The 25,109-nt window shown below is 42.2% G+C and overlaps 1 protein-coding gene across 1 annotated transcript in view; it reads right to left on the reverse strand.

Annotated features, from left to right (window-relative positions):
* Positions 1-3,520: 3,520 nt before the first annotated feature.
* PMP22 (peripheral myelin protein 22) overlaps positions 3,521-25,109 on the reverse strand; it is a 34,768-nt gene continuing 13,179 nt past the window's right edge. Inside the window, exons 3-4 of the mRNA XM_006877271.1 lie at positions 13,684-13,824; positions 3,521-3,684 (exon numbers count right to left, since the gene is read on the reverse strand). Of these exons, the coding sequence (XP_006877333.1) occupies positions 3,521-3,684; positions 13,684-13,824 (305 nt within the window). The remainder of the gene's footprint in view (positions 3,685-13,683; positions 13,825-25,109) is intronic.

The following is a 25,109-nucleotide window of genomic DNA, read 5'->3' on the forward strand; positions in this document are numbered from 1 at the left end:
AAGAATTTTAAAGGTACTGTGGACTTTCAGAAGAACAAATCTGTGTTGGAAGAAGTACAGCCAGAATATTCCTTAGAAGCATATTATCAGGAGGGACAAGTCCCTAGAGAAGGACATCACGCTTGGTAAAGTGGAGTATCAGTAAAAAAGAGGAGACACCCAACGTTATGAATTGGCACAGTGGCAGCAGCAGTGGGCTCAAGCACGGCAGCCATTGTGAGGATGGTGTAGGACCGGGTGGTGTTTTGTTCTGTTGTACATAGGATCACTATGGGTTGGAAATGTCTCAATGGCACCTAACAACAAGAATTAACTGCCATTGAGATGCCCTATTCAAGGCCACTCTGTGTGTGTAGCAGTAGAACTATGCTCCATCGGGTTTTTAAGGGCTGATATTTCTGAAGCACATCACTAGACCTTTCTTTTGAACTTTGGGTGAACCTGAATCCCCAACTTTTTGACTAACAGCCAAGTGCATTCATCATTTACACACTCCAGGAACTCCAAAGTGAATCTACTCAGGTGCTTTGGTTTGAACATTTCTCTAGTTTTGGTGAACCTCATGAGTTAGATGTACAAAGGCAGGCTCAGCGTTGGTGAAAGTTGAGACACTTTTTTGAGACTAAGTCAGCAATACTTGCCAATTTAGAATAATATATTCATGCCCTTCGGCTTGGCTTTATCATCTAAGCAGCTATACAATGACACACTAATGCAGATTGTTAAAAGAACAAAATAGTTCATTAAAAAAAAATGAGGTAGGTGCTGATATGTTGTTAAGTTCTGATTCATAGTGACCCTGTATAGGGTTTCCAAGGAGCAGTTGGTAGATTTGAACCACTGATCTTATAGTTAGCAGCAGTCCAGTGCTTACCCTACAGCTCCACACTAGGACTTCAGGTGCTGGTGTAGAAATTGTAAAAGAAAAAAACACCTAAAACTACTGTCCCTGAGTTGATTTCAACCAACAGTAACTCTCTATAGGGTTTTTGAGGCTGTAAATCTTAATGAGAGCGGATAGAATCATCTTTCTCTCAAGGGGTGGCTGGTGGGTTTGAACTACCAACCTTGCAGTTAGCTGCAGCACCGTATATCCAATTTTTATCATTATGTGACGAGAAAACCAAGGTGTAGAGCAATGTGAATAGCGTGGCCCCTCATGCGTACATTTTAAGATGCATCAGTAGATTCATATATATGGGTATTGCTATTTCTACAAAATAAATCATAAGAAACTATGTCTTGCCATAAGACTTTTGTGGTTATCACTGGCCACAGAATTACTTGAGGTAGGGAAATTTGAAGCCATGTTTAATTTTTGTCTTTGACTTTATTTATACTAGACTTTACATGAAATGCATAAAAGAAATTCTAAGAAATGAAAGCATGTTTTCAATGGACGAGTTTGTGAAGACTGATTGCCTGTTTTCTGAATCATCTATGAGTCCCTGGTGCGGTGCTGTAGGATAAGCACTAGACTGCTAACCACAAAGTGGGTGATTGAAACCCAGAACCGCTCCTCAGAAACCCTATACAGGTTCTCTATGAATCGGAATCAACTCAACAGTACTTAACAACCACATACATACATATGTATATATAAATAAAATCTCCTAATCCTCAAAACCTTGTAACTTTAGCATTTGCATCCCCCTCTTCTAGATGAGGAAACGGCATCTTACAGAGTTGAACTCATCAAACCTCCTAGAGTAACAGAGGGCCTGAACAGGTTATTCCCTGATGCAAACGAAACACACCCCATCACGATATGGTTGTTTCCATTCTGCCTCTCACTAAAATGGGATCTTTGGAAGTTAAGAATTACATCATTCCTTTTTGATCTCTGGTATCACCACGTAGTAGGTGCTTAGTAAATACTAAAGAACTTTGAGTGCATCGGTAGCTTAAGAGATTGCTGATGCGCGATAAAGAGCCTATGGGCAAAATGCATCAGTGAAACATCATCCAGAAGACAAACCCATTTCCTCCCTAAGGATGGCTTTAAGGGCCAAGTAATGCTCTATCACGTCACCATCATTCAGAGTTTCCACCCCACCCCACCTCCTTCTGTAAAGGCTCTGGGAGCTGTGGCTGACATGCATCAGTCTTCACACATGGGTTACCTCAGAAGAAAGTATGTCAGACGGTTAAGCTGAACTAACACTTAAGTCCCTTGCAATCCATTTACAGCTTCAGTTTCAGCTCCAACCGTGAAGTCTCTCTCACTAACAGTGCGCTCCCTAGACCCTGTGATTTTTGTCCCTCACACCCTACTCCAACCCAAAGCTGAACTACCATGCTGTCCTCAGGTGCTCCTACACACCAGCCAGGTCTGCGATTTGTAGACATACCCCAGATCCCACAAAAATCCAGTAGATACGAGTGAGTTACTCTGATGTTTATTTTAATGCATCTTAGTCCACACAGTTGGTATAAAATCAGAAAAAGCAATGCCAAAATAAAAAAACAAAAAAACAAAGGTCTGGAGTCTTAGCATCTGGAAGGCACCGTATATACATCTACAGTTGGTGGCCAAGACAAGTCATTGCCAGACAGTCCGTGGAGACAGAGAACAATCTAGACCCAGACAAGCCTGGGAAACGCACGCACAGCCCAGGGGGTCTAGAGCTTGTCCTGATGCTCCGACCTAAGGAAAATGTGGACGCCATTAAGGCTTCGCTTATTATTCATTCATTATAATAGCAGCCTAGCTAGGTACAAAGAGGGTTATAGACACAGAATTATGCACGACTCCATTCTACTGTATGGTGTAAAGTTGTTAATTGAGTTTCCAGTGAGTTGTTTAGATGATTACTGATAATAAGGAATGGTAAATACATAGCACCATTTCACAGGTTGGTTGTCAGCTGATTTCTCCTTTGGATTGTGGTGGGAGCACCCAGAACAGGGAGCATCCCAAAGCCACAGCTGTGTTTGTACCAAGAGCTCTGGTTTGGGGGAATTCTGTCCATGTGTGCAGAAGTCTACACACGGAGGTCCAGGCAGTAGATGTTCATGCTTAATACACTAGGTCACCCACAAAAAAAGGGGCAATTGGCCACTGGGATTTGGACCCACACTTTGGTTTTCTAAATGAGGTGAGTGGGAGGGAGGCTTTTTGTTCTAATGAAAGGGAAAGGGTGAGATGGAGTTATTGTTTTATTTCCAGGCAAAACAAACAAACGAAAAACAAAACAGAAATACTGAGTTTGATTATACTGTTAGGATTTAAAGTTCTTTAGATACTTCTTTAAGTTCAACACATGGCTGATGGTCAACATAAAAAGCAAACAATACTATGTACATATATGTAAAAAGTGTTATAAATAGGTTTTATAAACCATAGATATTATATACATCTTTAATCAACAGTAACCCCCCTCGCAACTACTTTTGGTGTGGTTTGGTTTGGTTTGAGTTTGGGTGTTTGGGGTAGCTCTTTTTTCTCCCCCCTTGTTTCTGGTTTTCTTCCTCCCTTCCCTGTGTTTGCTCAGAGCCTCCAAGGACCTGTCCAGACACCTCATTCACGTTTCCGCAAGATCACGTAGATCACGCCGCTGAGCAGGGCCAAGGGGAAGGCCACCCAGGCCAGAATGTAGGCAAAGCCATAGGAGTAGTCGGAGTTGAGATGCCACTCTGGGTGCCTGACCGTGAAGATGGATGCTGCGCTCATCACACACAGACCTGGGAGAGCGGAGAGATAAGCATATGAGAGGTAGTCACAGCAGGGGCACCTCAGGGAACCCCCTCCACCCACCCCCCCATTGCAGAGTCCACCAGTGTCATGGAACATGGCCAACTGCCCACACTATGCCCCGACACACACACACATGCACACACCACAAAGAAACTCCCAATCTTGGTTTCTTAAGGAGAAAGAAGTCGGCTGAGGGAAGGACAGATGGCTCTATGAAAGAATAGTTCCAGCTGTGGAAGGAATCTGCTTCCAGGGTCAGAGCTAAAAGGAAGAAGCTTTAAAACAACGGACCAAGGGAAGTGTTCCACCCAGGTCATCGTCTCTGAGGGTCCAGCCCTGTTTTCCACTTCATTTTCTTCCTTTTAACTCTCAACCCATCTCCAAGCCACAGAAGTAGATAGAAAAACCTCAGATTATAAGACACAGCTGTCTCTCTGTCTCTCCAAGGGTGATTGGGTGTGAGTGCCCTTTGGGTGTCTTGAAGCAGAACACATAGAAGCATCATCAGAAGCCAAGGAAAGTGAAAAGAGATGGTCTCAGCATGTGAACTGTGCAAAAGCGTGTGAGTCTGTGAGCCCCTTGGCCAGGCTGCCGCATAGGAACAGGGCAGACAATGCTTAAGGATACCAACAAGCAAAGGAACGTGTGGGCAGGGGAAAGAACGTGAGGAATTGATGAGGAAGGTGAGGCTTTGGGGAGGAAACAGAAAGGCTGAGGGAGACACTATCAGTGGCAAGTTCTAGAACACCTTGTTCCTTTCAGCACTTCTTGGCACCCAGGGGCTTGACTCCAGCATCACGCCTGGGGTGGAAGGGCATCAGATACACAGGTAGGGAAAGCCAAGCCCCCTTGCCCACCAGTGCAGTCCTTTGGTGGGGGGCGAGAAGAAAAGCCTCCACCTCATACCTCCTGGAACAACCACGTTCCAGGTTATGAAGGCAGGCTCTCTGACGGGAGTGGGGCGGGAGCAATGATGTCAGCACCCCAGCCTGAAGCTGGACAAAGACTGGTCTGTTCCCTCCTGAAAACAGGGCCTTTGAAAGCCTCTGAGAGACTCTGTTATAAATGCAGCATGTTGTGTGGGATCAGCGAGGCTCCGAAGCTCCCCATGGCCCAGACCACCTACATCTAACCTCAGTGTTATTTGAACTGCTATTTGACCAGACACTGAAACTTTGTCTGAACAAAGTGCAGAAGTGGGAATATGCTGCATGAACCAGCCTGATAAGATTTTTCCTTTGCAAATCAAAGAAGAAAGCTCCCACTCGATTGGCTCCCACTGAGAAAACCATACAATAGTCTTGGGTTTACGGTGGGGTCAGAGCCAGGAGCTCTTCCTACAGAAAATTCAGGGGATTGCAGCAAGCAATGTTTGTGACTGACGGGAAACCCTCCTGGTGAATTGTCGTTGGAGGACACAGCAGTTTTGATGTGCTGATTGTTGTTGTTGTTGTTGTTGTGATGTGCCGTGGAGTCGGTTCCGACTCATAGCGACCCTGTACAGGGTTTCCGAGGCTGTAAATCTTTATGGGAGCAGAAAGCTTCATCTTTCTGGTAGTTTCAAACTGCTGGTAGTTTCAAACACCGCTGGTAGTTTCAAACACCACTGGTAGTTTCAAACTTCTGACCTTGAGGTTCGCACGCTGATTTGTAACCACTACACTACCAGAGATGTCCTGGGTATGTACTTTATTTATCTTGAATCTGGTGAACCTTACTGTCTTCCTTCATTGTCCCACATCTCATCTCTCTGAAGTGCTCAACCTTGTCTAAAAGAAACACTGATGATGCGTCTTCAGCCATGTATGTCTGATGTACCTAAATGGGGTTGTTGTGACGCTGAGTCAGTTCTGACTCACTGCAACCATGTATAGGGTTTCTGAGAGCGACTAGTGGATTTGAACTGCCAACCTTACAGTTAGTGGGTTAGAAGTCCAGTGCTTATCCTACATTGCTACACCAGGGCTCTAAATAGGAGATGTTGTTGTTAAGTGCCATCGAGTTGGTTCCAACCCATGGAGACCTTGCATAGGGATTCTGAGGAGCAGCTGGTGGGCTTGAACTGCTGACCTTGTGGTTCAAAGCGACTTTGCAGTCCAGCGCATTAACCCACAGTGTAGGGCTGTAGAAAAGGCAGAAAGTGAGAAGCTGGGCAATGTGCTAAAGGGTTAAAACCAGTTTAACCAGTTGTCATCTGGTCAATGAGACTCCCACTCATGGTGGCCCCAAGTGTTTGGAATTAGATTGCTAGGGCTTTCTGACTCTGGTTGGTCCCAAACTTCTAAAATTGTGGTTAGCAGCTGAGTGTGTAAACCATTTATATCACTTAGTGACAAAAAAGGTAAGACAAGGTTTATCTTGATGGCATAGCTTCCATTTGGTGCTGTGTCGTAATATGCTCTGGGACAATGTCCCTAGTGACTGTGCCTACCAAGTATGCCTGATTTCACTGGCAAATAAAAAACACCAGGTTCCGGCTTTGACCAAGAGACACAGAGGACAGCAGGATAAACAAGTGCAGTGGTGAACTAGATGGCTTCTTCTGTCTGATAGTCACCATGGCAGAAGCTCAGAAATGAATACATTGAAACTTACCAGCAATCCGCCATAAGCTTAGAGGCTTGCCAAGTCAAAGAGAGGAAGGAAAACACTTTACCTATATAATGCTGTCAGGAGGCTGGAATTTTAGGGGAAGATGTTGTAAGGCTGGATGTAAAGCAATAGATGAATCAATCCTAAGAACCACTCAGTTAATGGCATACAAACAGCAGGCTCCACAGTTCCTCCCAGTAAGTGGACTGCTGTTTCCTTTCTTGAGAACCAGAAGGTAGAAATGTATTCCTGAGGTTATCAGGGTGAGGGCAAGCCTAGTTCCCAACACAACAGATGAGTGATCTGTGCTTTGGCGAGGGCACAAGTTCAGGAATGTGGGTCAGCTTCAGGTGGAAGGATATTGGCCCTTCCACATAACCTAGAAGTGCTGGGAGTGAAATCACAATTCCTACCTGGTCTCACATGGCTGGGTCTGTAACAACTTGCTAAAAACTTTTCCTCAAAGCCCTCTTGAAGAAAAGGTCTCAGGAGCCCTGTGATAGTTACAGCAATCTCCAGTGAGTGATTAGAACTCAAATCATTTAGAAAGAAACCACCAAGAGGCCAAAGGCATTCAATTTGGCACAGTAAACACTAACAACAAATGGAAAGCTTTGTGGATTACAACAAAACACTGTCCAATTCACTTTGGAAGCATCATCAGTAGGGACCAATCACTGGTGATGCTGAGGGCCAATGAGGGTAAAGGAGAACCTTGGTGAGATGCTTTGGAACAATAGCAATGGACTCAAAGATGCCAGGAATTGTAAGGATAATGCAGAGCCAGGTAATGGTTTCTTCCGTCAGAGTTGGCAGCAGCCAACAATAACTGAAACAATGTGCAGGAATGCTTCTAGATGTGAAGAGAATGAAGACAAATGACATATGGTCCCTAACCTCAGGGAGCATCATCGAGAACTCAGACCTGTCAGTAGATAGAGATGTCCAATATGGTCTGATGTAATTAAACAGAGAGGGAACACCACCAAAAAAAAAGCCCCATATCAGATGTCCTAAGGACATGGATGGGCACCAAGTCCAAGGTGGGGGGGATCAGAGAAAACTTACCGGGCAGGGGTGGCATCTTTTTGACACTTGGGTATTAAGAGTATGTGAGAGTTAGCAAGGTGAGGAAAGGTGGGAGGGAAACGCCAAGCAGAAGAAACAGCAAGAGTGAGACAGGACAACTGAAAGAGCTGGGTAGAAACCACCAGCAGGTCCTAATAATGGTCTCACAAGAGGGGGCTGAAAAGTTCACTTAAGGGTCAGGAAAGAGAGAGTCTTCATGGTGTGTTAAGGAAGTTGTGATGAGAAGCCTCTATGTAGAGGGAAGGAATGATCTGATGGGTGTTTTAAAAAGATCACTCACCACCAACTGTGGAGAAGGGAAGTCATGTGGACCAACAGGAAGAGATAAGACAAGTGGCAGGAAGATGAATGAAGAGGCTTTGTAAAGGCTGCAATGGTGTAGCGGGTAGAAAGAAAAGAAATGGACTGAGTAAAACCTACATATGATGGTCCTCAATGGCAGAACTCAGGAAAAGACTGGGAATGGGCTGAGGGAGAAAGAGACCTGGTTTTGAACTCAAGTAGCTGGAAAAATCCACCACCCATTCATCCATTTCTTGTACTGTGCTGACATATGTGTTGCTGTTATGCTGGAAGCTATGCCAACATGATTTCAAATCCCAGTCGGATCACCTCTGGTGGGAAGGTTTCAGCAGAGCTTCCAGACTCAGACAGACTAGAAGAATAGACCAGGACATCTACTTCTGAAAACGAGCCAGTAAAAATGCTATGGATCACAATAGAACATTATCTGATTTACAAGTAGACAGTGTTTTGTTTTGTTGTACATGAGGTAGGCATGAGTTGGAGGCAACTCAACAGTAGCTCACAACAATAACTGGGAAAAGGGTGCTATCTTGGAAGTCAATGGCGTAAACAGCTTCAAGGAGGGAGCAATGGACAGGATTGGAAAGCATGAGGTTATCCGGCAAATTAAAGGTATGGAAGTACACACTGGTGATTTCTGCAAAGCAGTTTCATTTGAAAACAAAGAAGCTAGAGTGAAGTTGGCTACAAAGTAAATGTAAACTGGGACAGGGGACAAGATAGTGCATCATAGGTGGGTTTGATGAGTTAGTGCCTTGCCTCGATCCCAGCCCATCCTTAGGGCAATAAGGTGGGGCAGGAAGCAGATGGAAGGCCCACTACCCTGAAAAAGTTTGACTGGAAGTCTAATGTACACAGATCCCTCCCTGTGGGTACTACTGGTCCTGTTCCATTTTAGCATGTTGAGTACCACAATACTGCTAGACCCTGATCTGGGAATGATCTGTGGCCATATGGTAGATTTCACTCCTAACAAGGGTTCCTCGGTGGGAAACCTGACATATATTGTATGAAACACCAAGAACACAGAGGGCATTGTGCTTTTATTTATTAACACCCCCCCCAATTATTTTATTCTAAATATGAAACATACTGATCTGCCTAAAACTAAAGAAACAAAACAAATTGGGGGTGGAGGGGAGGGATCTCAGCCATCAAGAAATCAAACAGCATATTGCATTAGGTAAATCTTTAAAGTGTTCAAAAGCAATGTCAGTTTGCGGACTAAGGTGCACCTGACCCAAGTCATGGTATTTTCAATAACCTCATATGCATGTGAAAGTTGGACAGTGAATAAGGAAAACTGTAGAAGAATTGATGTATTTGAGTTATGGTGTTGGAGGAGAATACTAAAAGTACCATGGATTGCCAAAAGAACAATCGAATCTGTGTTGGAAGAAATACAGTCAGAATGCTCCCTGGAAGCCAGGAAGGCCACACCGTCTCTCATACTTTAAACATATTATCAGGAGGGACCAGTCCCTGGAAAAGGACGTCATATTTGGTAAAATGCAGGGTCAGAGAAAAAGAGGAAGACCCCAATGAGATGGACTGGCATAGTGGCAGCAGCGATGGGCTCAAATGTAGCAACGATTGTGAGGTTGGCACAGAGTTGGGCAGTGTTTCATTCTATTGTGCATTATGTGTCATTAAGTCGGTGCTGACTCGATGGCACCTGACAACAACAAAAAGGGATATGGCCTGGGTCTTAGCACTTTTTAAATGCACCCCAGGTGATTCTGATGAGAATCTCTTGAGAGCCAGTGAACTAGATGAAGAAACCTCTCAACATCTTCAAGATTTGCCAACTTACAAAGTTCATAATCAAGGAAAGACAGCTCTTTAGCTTGAGATGTGGGGCTATATTATGAAATGGAAAAAGGGATGCTAAGTGTATCACGTAGGCCTTGCAATACAGAGAGGGGCAGAGACAACCCACACTTGGCCTGAAAAACCTGTAGCGCATGATCTATAAAGACCACAGCTTGGCCCTTCCAAAGGAAGCTATGTAGAGGTAATTCAATTGGAACCAGATGCTTTTGAGATTCAACAAAGATGTTGATGGCTTCTACTTAAAAATTGTTGTTGTTAATTGTTGTCAAGTCAATTCTGACCCATAGCAACCCTGTAGAGGTTTCTGAGGAGCAGCTGGTGAGCTTAAACCACCAACCTTGTAGTTCAAATGACTTTGCCGTCTGACTCATTAACCCACAGCACCACACCAGGGCTCCCAGTTAATGAGACCTATGGTAGGACTTAAAAAGTTTATGAAGCTTCTGATTCTTAAATCTATATTAATAATATTGATATAATTATTAACATAGCTAATATTTAATAAATAATAAAACAACCAATGTCATTTGATTTGATAGCAAGCTTTAAGCAGTAAGCCAAAAAAAAAAAAAAAAGATCCCATCACATTACAGTTTTCTGCACGGCCTGGTAAGAATGAGGGAGCTTCAAAATGTTTATGGAAAATTGGATTTAGAAGAAATAAAAATTTTCCATGAACTTTTTGAAGTCCCCCTTGTGGCACACTGTGGTAGATACACTTGAGGTTTCCAACTCCTAAGTTTTGGAGATATTTTCATCTTCCTTTGTCTATCTCTTCCTTCCTTTCTTCTTTCAGGTTTTTGTTTGCTTATTTGCTTTCGCTTTTCTGATCTGTTCTTTGACGTTAAGTTATTACTTCTCAGAATGTCATCAGCTTTCATCCCCAGCATGCCTAATATTCTCTCTTGTTCCCAGGTGGAGCTGTCAGACAGACACACACACACATGGGTGTGCATGCAGCAACACTGATTTGGAAATGTTAAGTAGTACAGGAGTCAGGAAATCTCTAAGTGAAGAAAGTAGTTCTTTTATTTTCCAGTTTTGGCAGAACGACTACAGCAATGTCAAATGCAACGTTCTAGTGGTTAGAGGTTCCTAGAAGACTACCTGAGAATGTTGACTAACAACGTCATCCTTGCTGTTGTTGTTGTTGTTAAGTGCCGTTGAGTCAGTTCCAACCCATAGCGACCCTGTATAGGGTTTCCGAGGAGCGGCTGGTGAGCTTGAACTGCCAACCTGACGGTTCAAAATTACTTTGCAGTTCAGCGCATTAACCCGCAGCACCACACCAAGACTCCAACATCATTGTCTTTAGGATTTGCAAGTTATAACGCTCATATGACTCAACATTTCCAATACAGGATAACTTCCTATTCGTATGCTGTTTTTGTTAAGTACTGTCCAGTCAGTTCCAACTCAGAGGTCCTATATGGAGTTTCTAAGGTTTTAAATCTTGGCGGGAGCAGAAAGCCTCATCTTTTTCTCTAGTGGAGCAGCTGGTGGGTTCGAACTGACTATCTTGTGGTTTTCTGGCCAGTGCTTATCATTGTTGGAGCCTTCGCTCTCTCCTCCTTTCACATATGGGCCACGAAACTGACAAGCGAACTAAAACTTGGGTCTCGAGGGAGATAAAAAGCCAGATCTGAAGGGATTAACAGAAGAGCAAATCCTGTGTTTTAAATTCAGAAGGTTTTTTTTGTTTTGTTTTTGAAATGCCAGAGTTAAAAAACACTTTTAGTGAACTTGGAGGAGAATCAAAGGATTCAAACAAATACGGATTAGGCCATACACTTTGGATGATTAGAGAATCTCAACACGTAAGGTTGTGTGGCTGAACTGAAATACTTAAAACACCCCAGAGAAGTGCCTACAGTGCTGTTAAAACACGTGTGGTAATGGCTCTTAAGTCAAGACTTTAGGTTTTGACCTAAAATCACATCGCTAAAAAGACACTGTTAGGGAATTTAAGAGTAAGTATTTCAGTGGTAAGAATGCGGAGGAAACTGCTGCCTGTTGTGAAAAATCCCTTCAGTGGAAACTTAGCTTTTCTTAGTCTGATGGTTTTTAGTTTGATTCATTCTGACAGGGGAGCAGGTGGCTCTGTAGGATAAGCGCTGGACTTCGAACCACGAAGGTCACAGGTTGCTCTACTGGAAAAAGATGAGGCTTTCTGCTCCTGCAAATATTTACAGTCTTGGAAATCCTAACCTGGGTCATTTGAGTTAGCGCCAACTTAACACTTAACAACAAGAGTTCTGACAATGCAGGCTCTTATCACAGATGTTTGCAACCTTAGAGACAGTAATGGTACAAATGTACACTTATCTTTGCCTATCGATCAGTTTCAATGAACAGTAGTATAGAATTCAGAGTTTCTGTCTTGAGTTTTAGTACTGTATTCCTTACAAATGTGGGCAGATTCAACGTCTCTAAATATAAGGAAGTATCTGGTTCTAGTACTCAGTGGGCTTTTGTCATGTGCTGGTGACTGAAAATTTATCTCCCCTCTCCCAGACTCTGTTTACTCATTGGTGAAATAACAAGTGTGTACAGATAAAATCAATATAGTTTATGAAACTTTTGATGCCTAAATCCATATTAATGTATCTTGGGAATAAAATGAACACTATCATTGGATTTGACATTAAGCTTTAAAGAGTAAGCCAAAAAAGAAAACCCAATGACATTAGTTTTCTGCACTGCCTCAGGAAATGGAGTGAATCATGATAAGTCTCTGCTTCTAAAGTACCAAGCAAAGAGATCTCGCTGCATACTTCATAATTTAACAAAGGCGGCAATCACCCAGGAGTTTGGCTTTAATAAAATAAAATTTATGCATGCAGCAAATCAGTTTAGTTTTGAAATCACACAACTAAGAACACTGAAATGTTTAAGTGTTAATGAAATGTGGATCTTCACTCCTTTTACAGGAAAGGGTAACTATCTGGTTTCTAGAAAATGTAATCAACACTCAACCTGGGTCTTCCATTAAACCCTATGGCATGTGGGTTAATGCGTTTGAACTGCAAGGTTGGCGGTTCAAGCTCACCAGCCGCACCTCTGAAACCCTATACAGGGTTGCTATGAGTCAGAACCAGCTCAATGGCACTTAACAACAACAAAAGCATCTATACCAACTCGACATCACTTAATAACAACAACAATCTATATAAATCCATCCATCTACCAAGACCATATGGGCTATTATTATCACAGAATGGTGAAACAGCACGATGTAAATTTTGACACCAACTAAAACAAGAGGAACTAAGTCCTTTGCCTACTCAATGGACCAGAGCTGGGAACATCTCACAGTCCAGCTATTACCAGGACTCCCAGGCTGAGAGGTACTCTGGTACAAATGATTTATGAAACTGGACTGTAGAGGTCACCAGCATGTTCTGCCTTTTCTCTTCAATGTCCTGCTGACTCACTTAACTGGCATTCAATGGGCAGAAGGGTAAGAGTCGATGAAGCAAGATGCTATCCACAATCAAAAGAAACTGTTGAAAGAGTTCACCCTCTACTGCAATGGAATCTTCTAGCACTTTTCACACTGTGAAGATGCCTCCAGAATGACCAGCCCTATATCAGAACTTGAAGACATTTGAAAAGTAGAAGGAAACTGCTCATGTGTTGTCGTGATCCCATGTTTGGAAATTTGGGCACGTTACAAATGGGCATCAAGATAAAGAATCAGAGGATGGCAATAGTAAATCCAAGCCCAGTGGATCAGAGAGTAAGAATTGGTGTGACTCCTTACACATAGGAAACATACACCTCAGGACACTGAGCCAACTCTCAGCACAGTGGGGCCATTCTGTACACTGAAACAGGGATGGTTCCTTAGAACACAGTGCAACCTACAATAAACAGCCCTCAGGACTGTCGTTTGTTCTATTCATATCCTCAGATAATCTGTCCAGAATGTACCTTCATTTCTAGAGATAGATCTGGTGTGATTCTTTCCAAAGGTCCCATTGCACATTCGATTTTTCATTCATCTCATTCCACAGAGAAGTGAAGAGTTTCAAAAAGTCTGAGTTATCCCTGTATCCAAACACACTGTGACCAGTCATTCTGGGGCCACACTCATCTCCTAACTTACCATCTCAGGGCCTCAGAGATGTCCAGCTCCCACACAGACTTTACTTCCCACTACTTACCAGCAAGGATTTGGAAGACTCCAGTGATGTAAAATCGACCCCCCTTGGTGAGGGTGAAGAGCTGGCAGAAGAACAGGAACAGAGATAGAACACTGAAGATGACGGACAGAATCATGGTGGCCTGGACAGACTGCAGCCATTCTGGAAAGAAGAGACACACAGTTAGAAAAGTCAGCCGTGACCAGGAGAGGGATCCTACATGGGGAGGTTGGGGCCAGATGCACCAGGACCATGGAAAGCCACATTGTTCCCAGATACCAGAGTCCTCTTTACTAACAGAAATCAAACAATTCACTTTTGTACTCATAAATTTCATGGTTTCTTAATAATAATAATGTATCCACTGCCGTCAACCAATTCTGGTTCATAGCATCCCTCTATAGTCCTGGTGTGGCACTACAAGATAAAGCACTGGACCGTAAGATCAGTTCGGAGCACAAGGTTGGCAGTAGAAACTCACCAGTGCTCCTCAGAAACCCTATATAGGGTCGCTATGAGTCGGAACTGACTCTACAACACTTAACAACAACAACAACAACAACAACAGGACACAGTAGAACTGCTGCTTAAGGGTCCGAGACTGGAAGTGTTTCTCTTGCAGACAGCTTCATTGTTCTCCCTTGGAGCAGCTGGTGGATTTGAACCTTCTGGTTAGCAGCCCAATGCTTACCCAACAATGTTTAATTGTAGAAATATTAGAAAAGGGCCGTATGAAGATATTACTGTTAAGACTTCAATACATTAAGTATTATATATACACTATAAAATTATAGTAAGTTTTCTTCCAGTGTTTTTGCCAATTATAGTAGTTAGGCTGTTGTGATGTGCTGTTGAGTTGGTTCCAACCCACAGCAACCCTGCATAGGGTTTACAAGAAGCAGCTGGTGAGCTTGAACCACCAACCTTGCAATTCAAACACATTTGCAGTCTGGTGCATTAACTCACTGTGCCATGCCCGGACTCCATTAGTTCAGTAGAGAATTACATGTTAAGACAAACTTCCTGTCAGAGCTACCCCTGGCCTTCCCCTTCTTGCCCAGGGGCCTTTGAAGGACTTTTTGGAACTCCTAAATTCCAAGAAGAAGACTTGAAAAAAAAAACTACCATTCAAAACATCAGCATTTCCCAAGGCTCACGATATAGATACCTTCTTCTCAGTGCTGGGAAGAAGAAAATGGTGTCAGAGCCAAAACCATCTGGAGACACAGAAGAGAATGCTGATGGGTGTGGTTTACAAAGCTATGGAAATCTACTTGTTGAGCCAAGCTGTGCCTTTTCTTGGTCAGCCTTGACCTTGACCCTTCACAGAACAAGTTGTTTTTGGTCAAACCTCAAGAAAGAATCATGGCTTAGATTTTTTCATTGTTTTTGAACCCCTAACTTTACATTACAAGTCCATGGTGACACAAATCATTTATACCCAATAGCTAACCTAAAGGTTGGTGGTTTAAAACCACCCAACAGCAGTGCCTCGAAAGAAAAGTCCTGGTGATTTGCTTCTGTAAAGATTATAGTTAAAAACAAAAAAATACCTATGGAGCAGTTCTATAACACACACTTGTATTCTATGACACACAAGTCTACTCTGTACTCAACATTCCACAGCAAGGAGTTGGATTTTGTTTTAGAATCTTAGATCAAATCTGCACAGGCCAACCATAAGTCAGGAAGACAGCAACTGTGTTGTCTTTCCATTCATCATCGACTGCAAATTACTATCATTCCAGGAAAAGATGAGAAAAGAAAAAAATTAGGTCTATCCTGCAGTGCAGAAATTAATCAGTGCAGAAATTAATCTTCCTAGAAAGGCTGTATGGTGCTGTGGGTTAATGCGCCAGACTGCAAAGCCGTTTGAACTGCAAGGTCGGCAGTTCAAGCTCACCAGCTGCTCCTCGGAAACCCTATACAGAGTTGCTGCGGGTCAGAACCGACTCGACAACACTTCACAACAACAACCCTGACACCTGCTTCCTTTCTTCCAAGTACCCAAGCAATCACTAAGCTAAGCATTTCCCTAAATGGGAAACATAACTGGAGAACTTAAAAGATTCTGTCCTCTTAGCTCAATGTCTGGCTAATGTATTGTGCCTTAAAAAAATTCAGCATGCTGCAAACAGTATGCAAATCTATGAAATCTAGAAAGTTGATAGTACTCAGTAACTGGATACGATGAACCTAGTCTGAGCTGTAAAGTAGCTCATGGCAGAATTTTATAGGTAGTGGTTAGGCCAACTATTATTGGAGTTTCAGAGAGATTTCCCAGAAAACAGGCTGGAAGCATTTTAGGGTCATAAGAAACCTGTGAGCTCAACTAATCTAGCTCCTTTGTACTAAGATTTCCAGAGACATTTTGATCCTGGTGTGACGCTGTGGGCTAATGTGCCAGACTGCAAAGTCGTTTGAAATGCAAGGTCAGTGGTTCAAGCTCACCAGCTGCTCCTTGGAAATCCTACACAGGGTCGCTATGGGTCGGAATCGACTCAACGGCACTTCACAACAACAACAACAATAACAAGTGGCATAGCCAAGTCTCCGAGGCCCTTGATTTCTAACCTAGTCCTCTAGTACCATTCAGTTATGAAAAGGATGTCTAGTGAGTTGTGAGGCATCCTGATTTCATTTTCTATAGCCTTAATTAAATCTGTTTGTCTTTATCCAATACAGCGGCTCTTTCAGAAGAGCCATCTTCAATAAAACGAATGTCATCATATTATTTTTTTAATCAACCAATTATCCATCACTCCAATATACAAAGAAATATGAGACGCAGCTAAAACAGCTGATACCACTTTTTTTGTTGTTGTTTTTTCCCCCAGAAAATCTGTCTCAGTGCGCACAGCTACAAAGGGTGTGGCTAGCAGAGAAGACAGCATTGATTTGACTCTCCCTGTCTGGTATCACCTTACTCTGTCCATAGCTCCAGCACCTTCAGTATCAGCAGGAACCAGACCTCCTGTTTACAGAAAACTCAAAATATGACATGCGAAATCTACATGAATGATAATGTAATTAAATCCTTCTTGTAATTTCTGTCACCAAAAATTTGAACTTTTGTTCTAATCCCATTACAACCGAGCTCTGTTGCCACAGGTTGTTTCTTAAATTAGATCAGAATTAGGGGATCCTAAATCATATGGGAGCTGGACAGATCGGAATTAGGGGATCAAATAAGTTTATATTCCGTAAGGATTTGTTAAACGCCTACTGTTGGGAGCCAAGACTTCTGCTTGGTTCCATGGATACAGACATGAAGAAAGGTTCCGACCATAAGTGCAATTAACTAGAGCACAGACATTAGAATAATAAGTCTAATTGTGTCCTCAATCCCCATAGATGTGAAATAGTTAAGGCTATTCACTACAAGCCATGGGATTTCATCTTGGAATTAAGTCATTCTGGCTATATCAAGATACATGAGATACAATAAACATGCTGAAAATAATAAGATTTTTTTTAGAAACAATGAAAAGAAAGCAAACATCGTAATAACAGCATCAAACAAAACTGAATTTACACTGAGAAAGATCAAAGTGAAATAGTGATGAAGGATCCAGTTTACCATGAAGATGTAACCAGTCATTATTATTCATATATGGACATAGGCTTAAGAAAGTATAAAGGGAAAAAATTTGAAATATGAGAAGAAATTGATAAAACCATACTATACTAAAGTATTTTAGAATATCTCTCTCAACTAGATCAATCAAGTAGATGAGGAAAGATAAAGCTATTTTACATAATGGAATTTAACAAATTGGATCTAGTAGATGCAATAGGATATTTGTATCTAATTTAAGAGAGACAATAAATTATTTTCAAACTTACACAGGATAGTTTTACAAACTGGCCATGTATTACACAAAAACAACAAAATCTCAACAAATCTCAAAGAATACAGAAATTATATAGGTACAACTAAAGGCAAATAGGAGTGAGAAATACATTTGGAAAGTTAAAAATTGTATTTCACATAAACCCTTGGATAAAGACATTGAAATAAAAAGTAAGAGTCTTTTCAGCAAGGAATGAAATGGAGAAAAATCTATTTCAAACCTCAAGGATGTGGTCAAAACCATACACAGAGGAGAATGGACAGCATAACTACATTAATTAGAAAAATATTGCAAAGCAATGAACTAAGCTGTCAACTCAAGACTCCAGGGGAGAAATGAAGTAAATTTCAAAATTAATTGAATTAATACAGATAAGTACAGTAATTAGTAAAATATTTTTAAATGCTAAAAATAAAGTTATTCTTGAGAGAAAGAAGAAAACACAAAAAAAGTACATACACTTTATTGAAGAACATACAAGAAGGGTTAAAGAAACTGACGTGCACTATCAGCGTACTTTAAAAAGTTCATGGAAAAATGGAATGAAAGGTAATGGAAATTTTCCATGAACTTTGGCCACCCCCTTGGATGTTCCTGAATAGTAAGACTCATAATCATAAAGGTGCCAATTCTCCCCAAAAAGTACCCCGACAGGGCATGTTTATAGAATTTAGCAAACTAATTCTAAAAGTCATCTAAATAACACAAGAAAACAAGACCGATGTCAAAATCTGATGGTAAGTCAAAAATTACTGCTACAAAATCACAAAAGCCTTTATTAAACACAAACATCAAAATGTGAAGCTATTGTTTCCTGACATACGCTCCATCCATCTAGGTTTGTACACTTTTTAAGATGTTCCCATTTTCTAACTCTACCCCGAAGAATTCTACACTTTGATTCACACCATATCCAATGGCAGTTTTGGCATCCTTAAAGGACATAAATTCTGTTCCTTTTAAATGTTCTTTAAGTTTGGGGAAGAAAAAGAAGACTAAAGGGGCAAGATCAAGGATGCAGAGTGGAAGGAATAAAGTTGCACAACAAAATTATAGTAGAACAGCCCCTGCTATCCTTGAAGAATGGACAAGTGCATTGTCATGATGGAAAAAAAAAAAATTCCTCGACAAACTTTCCTGGCCTTTTTCTCACAAAGGCAGTTTTTCAATTTTCTTAAGCCTTCTTACTAATAAGCTCCTATGATTATCCTTTGAGAAAATCTATTCCAAGATGACCCTTTTGGAATCACAAAAAACAGTTGTCATAACCTTCTGAGCTGACCTCTGTGCCTTGAATTTAACTGACCAGCAGATCCCCTGCGGAAGCTACTGTTTTGATTGGCTTTTTTTGAAGGCGCCCTAATGAGACTAAGTGTGTTACTGAGACAACTTGTCTGTAGGCATCCACTGATCACAGAGACATGTTTACACGTATTTTGCGTGGAACAAATCCATGAACGTATGAACTGCAATTCTAATAGTAATACTTTTTGACTAACCCTCATATCTATGTAAATATACAATGCTTACACTGTATTTTGGAGTCCTGGTGTGGCACTCTAGGTTAATGAGCTGGACTGCAAAGTCGGTTTGAACCACAAGCTCACCAGCCTCTCCTGGGAAACCCTATACAGAGTCACTATGGGGTCATTACAGACTCGATGGCACTCAACAACAACAACAACAAAAACACTGTGTTTTGGACTCCTGGTGTCATGCTGTAGGATCAGCATTAGACTGCAAACCAAAAGGTCGGCAGTTCAAACCCACCAGCTGCTCCTAGGAAACCCTGCAGAAGATTGCTATGAGCCAGAATTGACTCGAAGGCATTTAGCAACAACACTATGATTATATTACAAAGTGATAGTAACTCAAACAACATGGTATTAGCCACGAAAGACAACTAAAACAGTGAGGTAGGGTTAAGATTCTGGACGTACACATGCAAATTTTGTAACAGTAAACAAGGCATCCTAAATCCGAGAGAATTAAACATGTTAACAACTGGTATTGTTAACCATTTGGGAGGAAAAAAAAAGAGAGAGATATCTCTAGCTCACAAGGAGCTCTGGTAGCGTAGTTGTTACAAATCAGGCTGTGTCCCTCAAAGTCAGCAGTTCGAAACTACCAGCTGTTCCGCAGGAGAAAGATGAGGCTTTCTGCTCCCGTAAAGATTTACAGCCTCGGAAGCCCTATACAGGGTCGCTATGAGCCAGAATCGATTCCACAGCACATAACCACCAACTCCCAGTTCACATCACTCACAAAATTAAATCTCAGGTGGCTAAACAGCTAACTGTAAGATAGGAAGCCAGATGAACAAGCGATCCACAAAGGAGAAATGGGCAGAGCCAATTTTAAAAGGTGTCCAACCTCATTCATCACCATGGAAATACACGTAAAATCAATAAGGAATGTGGTATCATTTTTAATCCATAAGACTGGCAAAAATCAAGAAGCTCAGTAATATCAGCATAGTTGTCATTGCTGCTGTTAAGTGCTTTTGAGTCGGTTGAGACTCCTAGGGGCCCTGTACAGGGTTTCCAAGGAGCAGCTGGTGAGTAAACATGTAACTGACCTGTATGTGCTGTCGGCAGGAATTAACACTATAAAAATCCTTCCATGGCTGGCAATTTGGCAAAGAATATTTAAATTTTTAATGACCATACATAATGGCTAAACAATCCGAGCCCTATATCCCAGAAAAATACTTGAGCATATATTCAGAGAGAAATGAATAATGATGTTCATTTCCACATCATTCCTATGAGTGAAAATAAATTAGAGCACATCCCTAAAATGGGATATTCTGCAGCAGTGAAAGAAAAAAAATCCTTAATTAGGAAATAAAATGTTTACAAGATCTTCAAGAGAATAAGGTATATAGCAGTGTACACATGATATCGTTAAACATACACATGCCACAGCACTGCAAGTATGCATGCATGAGTGTGTGTATTCAGAAGTAAAGAGATCCAATGGAGATGTACCAAATCATTACCCTGGGAACTGGAACCAGGATGCAGAGAATGGCCAAGGTAGATCTACATGGCGTCCTGGTGTAGTGCTGAAGGATATGCTCTGGACCACAAGGTTGGTTTGAACCACCAGGTTAGTGGTTCAGACCCACCAGCCACTCCTTGGAAACCCTATACAGGGTCGCTATGAGTTGGAATCAACTCCACTTCTGCAGCACTTAGCAACAACAACAATGATACCAGAGCTATACTACTTTTTCTTTTTTGTTTTTTTGTATCCAAACATACTTTGATACAATTTTGATATCAATACGTATCTATTCCTTAGCATAGTGGTCAGCAAGTTTCATCCATTAAGGATCAGATCATAAATAATTTATACTTTGAAGATCATATGGTCTTGGTCCAAACTACTCAACTCAAGCAGCCAGAGCCATAGTAAAAATGTTAAGTCAATGAATAAGCGTGGCTCTCTTCCAATAAAACTTTATTTATAAAATCAGGCAGTGGACCAGATTTAGTCTGCAGGCTATTGTCTTCCGACATCTACTATAGCAACGCAAATCAGTTTTTCAGGAAATACTTAGGGTTGAGTGAACTATGTTTAATAAAGACAAGCATCTAATATAAGGCCAATATTTCAACTGGCAAATCGGTTACGGTTGTCAGCTGCCATTGAGTTGGCCTCTGACTCATGGCATCCCCGTGCACAATAGAAGGAAACACTGCCCCGTCCTGTGCCATTTCTACGATGCATTATGGATTGGACCACTGTGATTCATGGGGTATTCATTGGCTGATTTTCAAAGGGGGCATTTCCAGACCTTTCTTCTTAGTTCTTCTTCATCGAGCTGTTGTTGTGAAGTGCCGTCGAGTCAGTTCCGACCCATAGCGACACTGTATAGGGTTTCCAAGGAGCAGCTGGTGAGCTTGAACTGCCAACCTTGCAGTTTAATCGGCTTTGCAGTCTGGCGCATTAACCCACAGTGCCACACCTGTTTAGCATTATAACAACACAAGCTTTCACTGGTAGACAGAGGATGCCTACGCAGGAGGTACATTGGTTGTCAATCAAACACCCATCTCCCACATGGAAGATCTGAATTCTGTAACTCAACTATCAGTCCCTGGTTTCTTTTTCATAAATCACAAGTTCACAATCACCAGCAGAATGTTATGTCTACAACCACTGTCCTTCAGCAAACCTAGCTCAGAGCATGGCCCCAAGAATTTCCTTGCTAAGTATTTCTGGAATTCCCAGTCATAGTGTTTCAGTCGGTCTCCAACGTCGGTGGGGACACTAGAACTGAAAGTTCTGAAACTCTGTGCAGACCTATTGTTCTAATAAGAGAGTGGGTACATGAGCAGCTGACAGCTTTCTGACAAGGATAGTGACTAGCAACCATTCCAGCTCCCCACTAAGTCACTAGAAGTTTGAACTGCATGACGATCAAAGCCCACTTCAAGGTCAGACTCGTGTCTTGGTGCTAAGCAATGAAGGAAATACATCCACCCCCTCAGCTGTATTCTTAGCCTGGCGCTTACACGCCTTTGAGTTTAGGGCTCAGAAAAGATGACACACTGCGACACGCAGAGCTCTTCTATATCCTCTGGATCTTTCACTGCCAGCCTGGAGCCCTGCCTCAACCCAGTCCCACTCTGGGGAATTAACACAAGTTATATGGCTCTGTAGTGTAAGCACTGGACTACAAAGTCGGTTTGAACCACAAGGTCAGTAGTTCAAACCTACCAGCTGCTCCTTGGAAACTCTATACAGGGTCACTCTGAGTTGGAAACAACTCAACAGCATATAACAAGAACAGCAACATCTGACTAAAGAGAACAGGTTCTGTTAAAGGGCATGGAAGCTCTTGCAAGACTTAGAACATATTTAAGGAGGGCATGAGACAGAAAGGAAGCCATCTGAGGGGTGGATCACAGCAGAAATAGTTATGACTTCATGTATTTGCAGCACTGGGCTGTTTTCAAAACCACATGACCACCAAGACAAGAGCCCCATCCCCAAAACTCCCAACCCACTGCCACCACACAATTTGCCATTTTCCTTATTTCTCCTGATGAATGTCATTCCAGAAATAACTGAATTTCCAGCAGGCCCCCATCCCAAACAATGTGGCCTTTGCCCTTGTGCCTCGCCCACCAGCTGGAACAAGCACATCAGAAATCACATGGCTTCGACCTCTTCCTCATCCAGACCAGCTGGTGGCCGTGACAGGGGGCTTGTCAAGTCTCTGGCTGACCCTGCCTAGGACCCATGCAGAAAGCAAGCCAGGAGGGAAAGCCAAGCGTGGGTTTACAACGCATTGCCTGAAGCTCCCGAGGACAACAGAGATCACATGTGAAGCATTTAAAATACATAATCACAGCAGGCATTTTAATTAGAACAAAATCTAGGGTTGGCAACCAGTGAATACGACTATCAAGGTGTCCCAAGATAAGCCTGATGAAATGATACTCAATTAACCACATTCCAAGAGTGGTACAAAGTATTAATGGACTTGGCTCCTAACAGAAAGGTTAGAGGTTCCAGCCCATCAAGGGGAACCTTAGAAGAAACATCTTGTGATATTCTTAGGAAAAATCAGCCACTGAGAACCCCATGGAGCATAGTTCTACTTTGACACACACAGAGTTGCCACATGTCAGACTCGACTCAACAGCAACTGATTTTGGCGCCAGGAAGAGAAACCAGTTTTTCAAAGTCTAGTTTATATACAGAGTCCTGGTGAGGCACTATAGGATAAGCACTGGACTGCTAACTACAAGGCTGGTGATTCAAATCCACCAGTTACTCCTTGAAAACCCTATACAGGGCTGCTATGAGCCAGAACGGACTCAACAGTACCCAACAACAACACCAGTTTATAAATGTGGTTCAGATACTACAGTCTTCATTTACTAACCAGTGAGTCCTTACACTTGAACTATATCACCGTCACTGACAAGATTAAGTTATTTGCAGCTTTGTTTCTTCACTTGCTGAAAAACCAAAAACACAGTCTGATGGGGAGTTTCCCAAAGAACTGTTCTTGGAATTGTAAGACTTAATCCCTCAATGGATACAAAAATAGTAACAATAATAAAAGGTTCCACGGAGATGTATATTAACCTCCCTCCTTGGACATTCACAATGTACAGTGAAATATTAAAGGCTATAAGAATTCATGTAGTCCTGGTGTGGCGCTGTAGGATAAACACGGGACTGCAGGGTCGTTTGAATCACAAGGTCAGAGGTTCAAACTCACCAGGAGCTCCTCAGGAAACCCAATACAGGGTAACTCTGAGTCACAACCAAACAATATGAGAAATCCTGCAATTTAAAAAACAATGCCTGTTGAACTTTTAAATGAATGTTTTCCAAATTGACTTCGTCAGGGAACAATGTTTTCTTAAGAACAACGCTGAAAACCATTGTTCCAAATAACACCTTCAGAAACAGGGTTTGTTCATAGCAAGTGACAATGGAGGGGTGAGACAGGTTTAATAGCTTGATTGTTTTTGGTTGGTTGGTTATGTGCCGTGCAGTCGGTTCCAACTCATAGCAACCCTGTACAGGGTTTTCGAGGCTGTAAATCTTTACAGGAGCAGAAAGCCTCATCTTTCTCCCACGGAACAGCTGGTGGTTGTGAACTGCTGACGTTGCGGTTCGCAGCCCGATTCATAAGCACTGGGCTACCAAAGCTCCTTCATGAGCTATGCTAATTAAGGGGTAGCAGACGATTGACATGCCCATAAGATCTCTGGATTTAAAAGGAAATTTCCATTAAAAAAAAAAAAAAATCAGAGTCCCCTCATTTTTTTATCCTAAAATTTGCAGGAAGGCATAATGGTAAAAACAATGCTAGAAAACACTGCCTCTCAGACCCCCACAGCCATGAACTATTGTAAATTCCCTGCCCTTTCTAAGCACTCAGCCCTCCCCTGCTCCCTTTAGCTAATGAAATTGGTAAATTTCCAAGGTTCAGCTCAAAGGCTACTTCCTTTCACAAAGAGATCCTGAAAGTAAACAGATGCCCTGAGATTCTTGCATGTGGTACACACTGACCTCAGGGTCCACCCCAGTGCTCACTCTGCCGTCAGGAGGCCAGGGACCTCCCCGCAGCCACACCTGTCTTAAGGCGGACCCAGTACAGAAAAACAAGGATTCCCACTGCCCGCTCTATGTGTTTTACCACTTCACTTCCCATGACACCCCGCTGGAGGTACTGAGAATTTCACTAATATGTCTGAAATCTAGTAAGTCGTCCTCCTGCCATTCCTGGGATTTAGCATCCACAGAGGACCAAGAGGGTGATAAGAGAATGGTATGCCCAAGGGGAAAGAAGAGGGACCAAAAAAAGGAAAAAAAAAAAAAAAAAGACCCAGCCTTGTTGAGGTGACTCTTACTCATGCGACCCCATGTGAGTCAGAGTACAACTATGACCCACAGACTTTTCAATGGCTGCTTTTTCAGAATTACATCACCGGGCCTTCCTTTTGAGGTACCTGTACATAGATTTGAACCTCCAACCTTTCAGTTCACAGCTGAACACACTTAATCACTTGTACCACTCAGAGACTCCAAAAAAGACAGAGACATTCCCTTTATTCTCTA

This window comes from Chrysochloris asiatica, unplaced genomic scaffold, assembly GCF_000296735.1.
Source record: "Chrysochloris asiatica unplaced genomic scaffold, ChrAsi1.0 scaffold00452, whole genome shotgun sequence".
Lineage (NCBI taxonomy): Eukaryota > Metazoa > Chordata > Mammalia > Afrosoricida > Chrysochloridae > Chrysochloris > Chrysochloris asiatica.